This window comes from Entamoeba histolytica, genomic scaffold (assembly GCF_000208925.1).
Source record: "Entamoeba histolytica HM-1:IMSS scf_1104750516687 genomic scaffold, whole genome shotgun sequence".
Classification (NCBI taxonomy): Eukaryota; Evosea; order Mastigamoebida; family Endamoebidae; genus Entamoeba; species Entamoeba histolytica.
This window is the reverse complement of record NW_001914930.1, coordinates 1-9,435: the sequence shown is the minus strand read 5'-3', so window position 1 is coordinate 9,435 and position 9,435 is coordinate 1. Positions and strand designations below refer to the sequence as shown.

General features: G+C 23.6%; 6 protein-coding genes across 6 annotated transcripts, besides 1 other annotated feature; 3 read left to right on the top strand and 3 right to left on the bottom strand.

Annotated features, from left to right (window-relative positions):
* Positions 1-323: 323 nt before the first annotated feature.
* EHI_027380 (uncharacterized protein) lies at positions 324-974 on the top strand (the record flags this gene model as incomplete). The annotated part of the gene is made up of 1 exon (XM_001913669.1): positions 324-974. The coding sequence occupies one exon, from the start codon at positions 324-326 to the stop codon at positions 948-950; it is 627 nt and encodes a 208-aa protein (XP_001913704.1). The 3' UTR covers positions 951-974.
* Positions 975-1,186: 212 nt separating this feature from the next.
* Positions 1,187-1,924, bottom strand: EHI_027370 (uncharacterized protein; the record flags this gene model as incomplete). The annotated part of the gene is made up of 1 exon (XM_652513.1): positions 1,187-1,924. One exon carries the CDS (start codon positions 1,922-1,924, stop codon positions 1,187-1,189), a length of 738 nt encoding a protein of 245 aa, XP_657605.1.
* A 2,572-nt stretch (positions 1,925-4,496) lies between these two features.
* Positions 4,497-5,156, top strand: EHI_027360 (uncharacterized protein; the record flags this gene model as incomplete). The annotated part of the gene is made up of 1 exon (XM_652511.1): positions 4,497-5,156. One exon carries the CDS (start codon positions 4,497-4,499, stop codon positions 5,154-5,156), a length of 660 nt encoding a protein of 219 aa, XP_657603.1.
* A 36-nt stretch (positions 5,157-5,192) lies between these two features.
* On the bottom strand, positions 5,193-6,353 carry EHI_027350 (uncharacterized protein; the record flags this gene model as incomplete). Its single annotated transcript, XM_652510.1, has 1 exon — positions 5,193-6,353. The coding sequence occupies one exon, from the start codon at positions 6,351-6,353 to the stop codon at positions 5,193-5,195; it is 1,161 nt and encodes a 386-aa protein (XP_657602.1).
* Positions 6,354-7,067: 714 nt separating this feature from the next.
* Positions 7,068-7,594: a repeat region.
* A 437-nt stretch (positions 7,595-8,031) lies between these two features.
* EHI_027340 (uncharacterized protein) lies at positions 8,032-8,637 on the top strand (the record flags this gene model as incomplete). The annotated part of the gene is made up of 1 exon (XM_652509.1): positions 8,032-8,637. One exon carries the CDS (start codon positions 8,032-8,034, stop codon positions 8,635-8,637), a length of 606 nt encoding a protein of 201 aa, XP_657601.1.
* A 109-nt stretch (positions 8,638-8,746) lies between these two features.
* Positions 8,747-9,276, bottom strand: EHI_027330 (uncharacterized protein; the record flags this gene model as incomplete). The annotated part of the gene is made up of 2 exons (XM_652508.2): positions 8,747-9,214; positions 9,259-9,276. 2 exons carry the CDS (start codon positions 9,274-9,276, stop codon positions 8,747-8,749), a joined length of 486 nt encoding a protein of 161 aa, XP_657600.2.
* Between the last annotated feature and the right edge of the window lie 159 nt (positions 9,277-9,435).

The window sequence follows — 9,435 nt, the reverse complement described above, 5'->3', positions numbered from 1 at the left end:
GAAGACATCCATGGAGACTTCATAGAAGACATCCATGGAGACACCATAGAAGACATCCATGGAGACTTCATAGAAAGACTTTAAGAAGAAACCATAAAGTCAATAGAAAACATGTTGGTCGTAAGTCTAATAAACCAAATAGAAAGCACGTTCATAGAAGAAGCATTCGTGCCAGAAAGAACATTGCAAGAAGTAGAAAGGCTAAGGCTATTAGAAGATATAGAAAACTTGCTAAGAAACTTTATAAACGTGCTTCAAAATTATTAAGAAACAGAAAACTTAATAAAAAGAATTATGCTAGAATTCAAAAACAACTTCTCAGAATGTCTGCTATTGCTAGCGGAAAAATGAGCAGAAAGGCTGCAAAGAGATATATTAAGAAGGCTTCTAAAAAGATTCTTAAAATTAAGAGACAAACAAAGAAATCAATTGACAATAAGATGTATAAGAAGAATCAAATTCTTAAATACAAAGTTAAAGAACTTAGACGTGGATTAGATTCAGCCAGACGTGATCTTAAACAAGCAAAGAGAGTAGCTCATAAAGCAAATAAAGAACTTGCTGCAACTAAAAAGAATGTTGTTTTATGTAAGAAAATGACTGTTAAGAAGATTCAACAAGCTATAAAGAAGACTAAAGAACAATTAGCTGCTAGAAAACTTGCTAAAAAAGCTGCTAAGAAGATGGTAAAGAAATTAAATGGAAGTAAATGTCAAAAGAAAGAAATGAAAATTCTTGTTAAGGCTATGGCTAAAAAGCTCAATAAGAAAGAAATGAAAAAAATGGTTAGTAAAATGACTAAGGTTATTGCTAAAAACAATAAAAAAATTAATATTACCAAGAAGGTTGCTGCTAAAAAAATTGTTAGATTTGGAAATCAAAATTCTGTTCTTGTTAGCAGAATAGTTCGTAATGTTATGAGAAAACTTATGCTCAACTCAAGAATCTAAAAGGAATTTGTTTGGTTTTTTAACAAATTTATGTTTTAATTATTTTATAGAAATACTTTTAGTTAAAATGAAAGAATAAAATAAAGTAAAATAAGAATAATAAGTAAAAAAATAATAATTAGAAAAAAGAAAAAGTTTTTAGTTTAAATGAAAAAACAAAACATAAAAAAATAATTTTTAATAAATATTTCAAATAACATATTTTTAAGTAAGTATTAACAGAAATGATATTATTTTCACAATCCAGCCATTTTTTTTAATTTTTCCATTTTTCTAATTTTAAGTCCATTTTCTATTGCATCTGATTCAGTTTTAGCTGTAAGTAAATCAGCAATACTTCCAATAGACTCTCTTCTTCCAAGTACTTTTGTTATTTTTTCCATTTTTTCTTTTGGTGGTTTATTTGTTCCATGAGTAACTCTTGCTCCTTTAATACTTTCACTATTAATACAAGAAATATCACCAGGTAAGGCACGTTCTCCAAGTTTTTGTTTTAAAACATCACTACTAAAAACCATTTTAGCATTTCTTTTTGCCTCTTCTGGAGAATTAGCATAAAGAAAAGGTGAAAGTTTTTCTAAACTATTTCTTCTTCCGGTTATACGTGCAAGTTTATCTTTTCTTTTATCAGTTAATTGTTTTGTGTTTACCCATTCTTCAGTATCTTTTAAAACTTTTTCTTCCTGAACATTTTTACTATCAAGACTTTGTACAAGACTGTTTTGGTCTTTGTTAATACGGTCATTGTTTGTATTTTCTTCTTGTGGTAAAATAACTTCATCAAAAAATAAAGAGCCTTGTGAGTCATATAATAAAAAATCTGTAGAAGAAGAATCATTCCCCCAACCATGTAATGCATATTCTTCTGAAATACCTGTTGAATCTGTTTTTGTAGGTGTTGGGTTATAAAGAATCCCTTCAATACTTGACTCATAAGAATCTTCAGTCGAAGTAGGCTGTAAATCAATTGACATATAAAATAATAAAGAACTAAGTTCTATTGACTTGGCTTAGAACTTACGTTGAAATTAGTTATTAACGCTAAAAAGTATATTTTAACTTTTTTTGTTAAATCATTAGTTTTAGAATTTAAAAAAGTTTTCATTTTAATATAAATTGGAAGTTGATTGGTTAATTATTATTTTTTAAATTAAGAGAAGAAATTATTATGTTTTACTTCAATGCTATCACAAAAATTAATCTATTTTTGCATTAACAATTGGTTGGTTGATAGGAATTTAATGTAAAAAAAATATATTAATACTTTTTTTAATAAATTAAAAAACAAAAACTATTAACTATTACTATTTTAATAATAATTAAGATTTATGGGATTTATTTTCTTATTTTATTATTATCAGTTAGTTTTGTTTTTTTACTAAAATTTATTTTTAAATATATTTATAATATTTTTCTTTTTTATCTTTTATTCTTTATTTTTAATATATTAATTATAATTGGAAAGTTTGGTGAGTTTTAATTTCTTGTGATTTATTCTTATAACATGGATAAAATCTAATTTTATAACTTATATCTTTTTTACATCAAAACTTATTAAAACAAAATTTATTAAATTTTTTATATTCAAAAAAAAAAATATATTAAAATTTAAATCAAAATGTTTTGTGAAAACTAACTTGAATATTATTTTATTTGCTTTAGTTAATCACATAAATAAACTATACAAAAACCTTCTTTCTTAAAACAAAAGTTACTACCTCATTCATCTCTTGAAAAATACTTTTAATGTTGAAAAGAATTTAAAAATTAGTTGAGTGAATGAAAAAGATAACATGTGGATTTAATGGAATAATAATGTTATTAATTGGTAAAGTTTTATATGAAGAATAGCATTGTCTTAATTTAATTTCTTTTTCTTTTCTTTAAATGAGTTGTTCAAGGATAGTTTTTGACCTATAAAATATGAAAGAAAGTATTATAAAAAGGAATGTTTTCTTGTAACTTTCTTCTGAAACGTACTATTAAATGGGTAATTAAAAAAAAGAAGAACTATTATATTAAAAATGAAAAGCACAGTGTTACATTAATCGACGGAGCTTAATTATTATTCCATTTTCATAAAATATTTAAAAAGATTACAAATTGACTTATTGATAAAAGAATTAAAAGAGAAAGAAATTGAAACCACCAAAATAACATAGTAGTTTTAGTGGATTATGACAAATATTATTTGTCATGAGAAATGGATAAAAAATGTTGTGAGGTAAAAGAAAGATAAATTAATATTACAAAGAATGAATAATTGCCATAGAGTAAAATTTGTTTTTGATTGGATTTATTTTCTTAGAATAATAATTTAATTGATTCTTGTTTTCAGTGAACCGACAATAATTAAATTCTATTCTAAATAAAGTCATAAAAAAAAGAATGTATTTATTAAAAAATACATCAAAATTTCATAAAAATCTTCAATGTATAAGAATTATAAAGATTTCAAACGAAGAAATGACACAAAAGTGATACTAAAAACATTATTTTGAATTATTTAGTTATAAATTACTTTTTATGATATGGTATTTGTTAAAATAAAAAATGAAAGATTTATTTCTTTAAATGAATTATAGAACAAATTGTATAGAATGACTTTAAATAGAAGTGATAATACATAAATTATTGAAATAAACACTGTTTCTTGTTGTGAGTTTATAAAACTTTATTAATACAAATAAAAATAAAATTGTTTTACAGAATTTAACAAAAAAACAAGTATATAAATTAAATTTAAATAAAATGAAGTTGTTCTCGCTTAGAATACTTTATCTTGAAGTTGTTATTTTATCAAGTGAATGGTTTTTATGAATTATAAATAGTTTATTTTTAATCATAGTCTTTGTTTCTTGTTAAATACATAATCCTTGTTTAAAGTGGAATTAGTTCTTCTTAATTATCATTACAAATGCCTAAAATAAGAATATTTCAATAATTTCTAAATAAATTTAATGATGTAATAAGGTTAAATAAAATTCTATGATTTTGTATTAAGATATGTGAATTTAATTAACACTACTCATTACCTTTTAAATTTTCAAATAAATAAATAATAAAAAGAGAAGAAGTTATTATAATACAATAACGGAATTTTTAATTAAATAGAATTGTTATATATTAAAAATGACCTAACCCTTATTATTTTTATTATTCAAGTCAAAATTAGTTTGAGTCGTTCAAAAAAGAAACTACAAACAAGAAAAATCTAATGGTTGATATTTTCCCTGTTAGACATGTTGTTGAAGGTAATACTATGGTAGAAAAGACATTGATTATGACACCAGAAGTATTAACTATTGTTGAGGACAATGGTAAAACAAAGACAGAAATTCAATATGTTGATATTACAAATTGTATAATGATTGATAGTGGCTCTATTGGTATGAAAGTAAAAGAAAAAACTTATTTTATGTTTACTAATGAGGCACCACGTTTTGTTGAAGTATTAACATCGTATAAACACTAATAATAAAATAATTGATACAACTCTTGTCTATTTTTTTTTTAAAGTAAAAATCTATTAAATCTTTAATTAAAATGAGTTATGAAGGAGAAGGTATGAGTAATCTTTTTTATATAAATGATTACAAAATAATTGATAAAGAAGTTCATAGAAAAAATGAAAATTATATGATTCATATTAAAACACTTTCTCCTGATTATAGAAATATTGATGATTGTATTGGAAGAATGTTATGGGAAGGAGAAGAAATTTTAGGAAATTTTATGTGCAATGAATTTGTTGAAGGTAAAAGAATTCTTGAAGTTGGTGCTGGAGTTGGTTATGCTTCATTCTGTTGTAAAGGGGCAAAAGAAATAGTCATAAGTGATTATTTAGATGATATCCTTCAACTGGAACAAGACAATATTGAACTTAACAAAGATGTTATTCCTAATGTTCAATCAATAAAATTAGATTGGTTTAATGTTGATTTATTAAGTGAAAAGTATGATTATATAATAGGTTCTGAAATATTTTATACAAAAGAATTAGTTGATCCTTTAATGAAAACAATTTCATTTTTATTAAAAAAGAATGGAAAATGCTTAATTGTAAACAATGTTCTTCGATATCTTAATTGTGAAAAAGAATATTATGACGCTATTCAAAAATATCAGTTAAAAGCAGAATTAATTCCATTAAGTGAAGGAAATGTTTGTTGTACTTATAACAAATTTATAATTACGCTTAATTAAATAATTTTATGTTCCATTTTTTTTTAAGTCAATAAATTAACAAGAGGTATTAACGAGTGAGGAGGGAATGTCTAATTCTATAAATGGTCCATTATCTAAGAATTTGAATAGTCTTAAATTAATAAGAGATGATAGTGGTGGAAATGAAAGAAGAGAATGGCAATGTTGGATAGTTAATTCTTTGATTTTTGGAGGTAAAAGTATACCAGTAATATTACAGCTATCTAAAACTAAGGAGTGTAATGACTTAAAGGTTGAGAATTGAATTAGTCTTGACTCAAACTTACATCGAGTTAATTCAATTTCTATAAGAAATGATGGTAACCAACGATTATTAATTGTAGAATCAGTAATCTTTATTCTAAACAGTTGGTTAAAAGAAGTAAGAGATTGAGTTAATGGTTCTTTTAAAATAACAGAAGAATAAGACGATGGAAGAGAGTGAGCATCTCTACAGTAAACCCATTGAGAAATATAATAAGAATGAGGAATAAAAGAAGTTGATTGAATAGGAACTTTTGAATAAAAAATACAATTATCTGATAGTTGAGGAGAATAACTATCAATTGATTTCATTACAATAAGGATTTTATCATTTGTATGAATAGATCTATATGTTGGTTTATTAAGAATATCAAAAATGGCAGTAAGTTTTTCATATTTTAAAGTATCAATAATAGTATTTAATAAAAAAACACTATCTACATTACATTCATCAAGAATAAATTGTATTGAAGGATTTCCATATTCAATAAATTGATCTAATACTTTAAAACAAATAGAAACTGTTGTTTTTAGTTTAACTAGATTCTTAAAGTTATATAATTGAGAATAATTTTCATTTAAATGTATTTCATGAACACTCTGGGTAATCTCATCACTAAAATGTTGTCCTTCTTGTAAGTTAAACAAATGGATGCTTTTAAAAGTTTGAAAATTTATTTGAATTTTGTTAAATATTTTATAAATTTCTTCTTTAAGACAAATCAAAGAAGCATCTATTGTGATTGAAGATAAATTATCAAACAAGAATAATACCTGTTGAAGTAGTTTTAGGCTTGTTATTTTAAATGGACTTTCGTGTAAAACTTTCATAACTTGTTTTACTTTTTTATTTACAAAAATTAATCGCTTGAGTGTAGGAATATCATCAATTGTTTTTATAACCGATCCAATGAATATTGATGATAACGACATATCCTTCGTTAAAGAGAAATAATCTAAACCCTAGATTTAAATCCTTTGATTTTGATAAAAATAAAGAGTATTATTACCTTTCTATATCTCTACTTTTCAAAACTCTCTCATAGGGCAAATTATTGTTAAAATAAAACATAGTGTCTTGGATAGAATGTGATAAGGGTTTATTATTCTACATAGAATCTAACTGTAAATATTTCTTAACTAGTCTTGTTTTTCTTTTTAAAATCTTTAATCTTTCAATTTTGTTCTTAACTTCTTAAGACAAAAATAATACCTAAGTTACTTTTGAATAATAAACCAAAATAAAGTAAAAGGTCATTTTGCATAAACTCAAAGAAGAAGATTATTGAAATAATAAATGTTGTATATGTTAAATATATCCAAATAATTTCTATTAATTTGTAATTAACTAGACTAAAGACATAAATCTTTTTAAAGAGTTAGTCAAAATGCATTTGAAAAGATACTAACACAACCACTTTTTATAACTACATTGTTATTACAGTTATAAAGAATTATAGAACACTATCTATAATTTTGTTGTATGTAAGTTTCATGATTTAAAATTAGAACTTATCATTTTGGTTAATTAAAGAGCTAATGAATTAGCTTAAAAATAAAATGAAAGTATTATTCATTATGACAGTTATTTAATCATTAAACATTTATTAATAATTTATAATCTTTTATAGTTAGTATTTATTATTTAAAATCCCCATATGAAACAGTGTTCCAATATAAAGACATCACAATGATATGGAACATACAAATAATACATAAAAGTGATGGACTATATCACAAAAGACCAGATATATATGTATTAGATAAAAAGAATAAAACTGGTCTATTATTTGATAAAACTAATGTTGAATATCACAATATTAATTGAGCCTATTTGAAGAAAAGAAATAAGTATAAGGAATTAAAGAATAGGCTAATGAAAATAGAGAAATTAAAAGATGACAAAATAATTCCAGTAGTAATCTCAATAAACGGATTTAGTGAATAAAGAAAGTATTAAATTAATTAAAGAATTAAAAATTGAAATTGACATCGAAAAAGAAATTAAAAACCTTGTAATAAAAAACATGATGGATGTCATGGAACACTGCTTCAATCACAACCAAACATATTCTGTAGAAATGCTAGAAGAAGATGAAATGAATGAGAATTGTTTCAACTGCATAATGGAGAATAGAAACTATTTCTATTAACACTTAATGAGTTACTTATTATTTTATTGTAAAATTAAATCAACAATGTTGTAATTTAAAGAAATAACTCAAACTCTTTTAAATTAAAATTTTTAATGAATAATAAAAATAGATTAAAATTCAACAATTATGAAAATAGTAAGAATTACTCAAAAATACATTGAATAAAAATTTTATTAAAAGGAATGTACTTACTTTTAAAAAAGAAGAAATAGATGTCTTAATCACCCAAATCAAACAATAATAATATTCTGTTATTTTTTAATAATATTTTTTAATTTTAAAATAATCAAGAGACATAGAGTGATTAAATAATTTTCTTCTCTTCAAAAAATACGATATTTTCATTACCTGAAATTTAAATGAAATGTTTAGATAATAAAGAAAAAATTAAAAACTTTGAAATAACAAAAAAAATTAAACTTAAAAAGAAAACAAATAAAATTTAAAAATAGGTAATGGATATTTTTCAACCTAAAACTAACCATTTTAGTGAATCGATTGCTGTTATTTGTAGGTCTAATCAAAACAGAAGCATTTCAGCTCATTGCCGTTTAAAACAATTAGGATATAATGTTTCTTCTTTTGGAACAGGTGTATATACAATATTACCTGGAGCAACAAGAAATTTTGGGTTTCAATTTGGTATTCCTTATAAAGACATTAAAAATTCATTACCAAAAGACGAGGCATCAGTTGAGTATTATAGAAAAAATAAAATATATCAAATGCTTGATAGAAATGCAAACCTTAAAAGTGCTCCTGAGAAATTTCAAGATTGTAAGAAAGAGTTTAATATAATTATTACATTAGACTATTCTGTATTTATGGATGTTTTAGAATATTTTGACTCTCGAGAGTCATCAACAGGGTCATTATGTTATGTATTTAATTTAACTGTTATGGATCAATTAGACACTGCAGAAAAAGGTGCTATTGAAGTTTCTGAATTTTTAAAATTGATGGAAAGTGATTCAGACTGGATGAATAATATTGATCATGTTATTAAATCTTTTTACTCTAAAACAAAGATTAATGTACTTCATTCAATGCAAATGTATTGAACACTTTTAAATAAATTTATTTTATTGCTTTGTTCTATTACTTTTATCTAATTTAATATTTTATTTCAATCATTTTTAATAAACATCAAAAAAAAAATTAAAGATTTCATTAAAAAAGTTCAAAGACATTAGGATGTGCTGCTTCTATATGACATAAAGTAATATCTATACCTTCTTGAATTGCTAAGTTTATTCTTTTCTCAATATATTCAATAGTAGGAAACATAATTTCACAATTATTTGAATCTGTAAAACTATGTTCTTGACATTCTTCTATCCAAGTTGAATTAGTAGTATTATGAAGCATAGTTTGGAAGGATGTAACATTAATTGAAGAACGAGGTTGGTTTAGACAGAACTTATATCCAGATAAGTCAATAGAAATAGATGTCATACTTTTAAGGTTTTCATTCTTAGAAGTATAATCTTTGATAAGATTTTCAATGTACATCAATGGAGATGAACAATGAGATGAATGAAGACTTTTACTGTAATAGTCTGTTGTGTCTATAATGAATTCATCAATATACTTTTTTAAAGAATTAATTATTGTACCACTTATGGCAACACTTCTTGGCTATAATTACTTAATAACATGTAATAAAATAATAAACAATAAACAAACAGGAATAATGACATATACTTTCTTGTTAATTTTATGTAATTCTATTCCAATTCTTCTAAGAACTAAACGCACATCACGTGTTGATCTTCCTGTAATATAAAACAAATTTTCAAGATCTTCAAGACCAATTCCATCTAAGTTATATTTTCTTACAAACTCTACAATTGAATTTG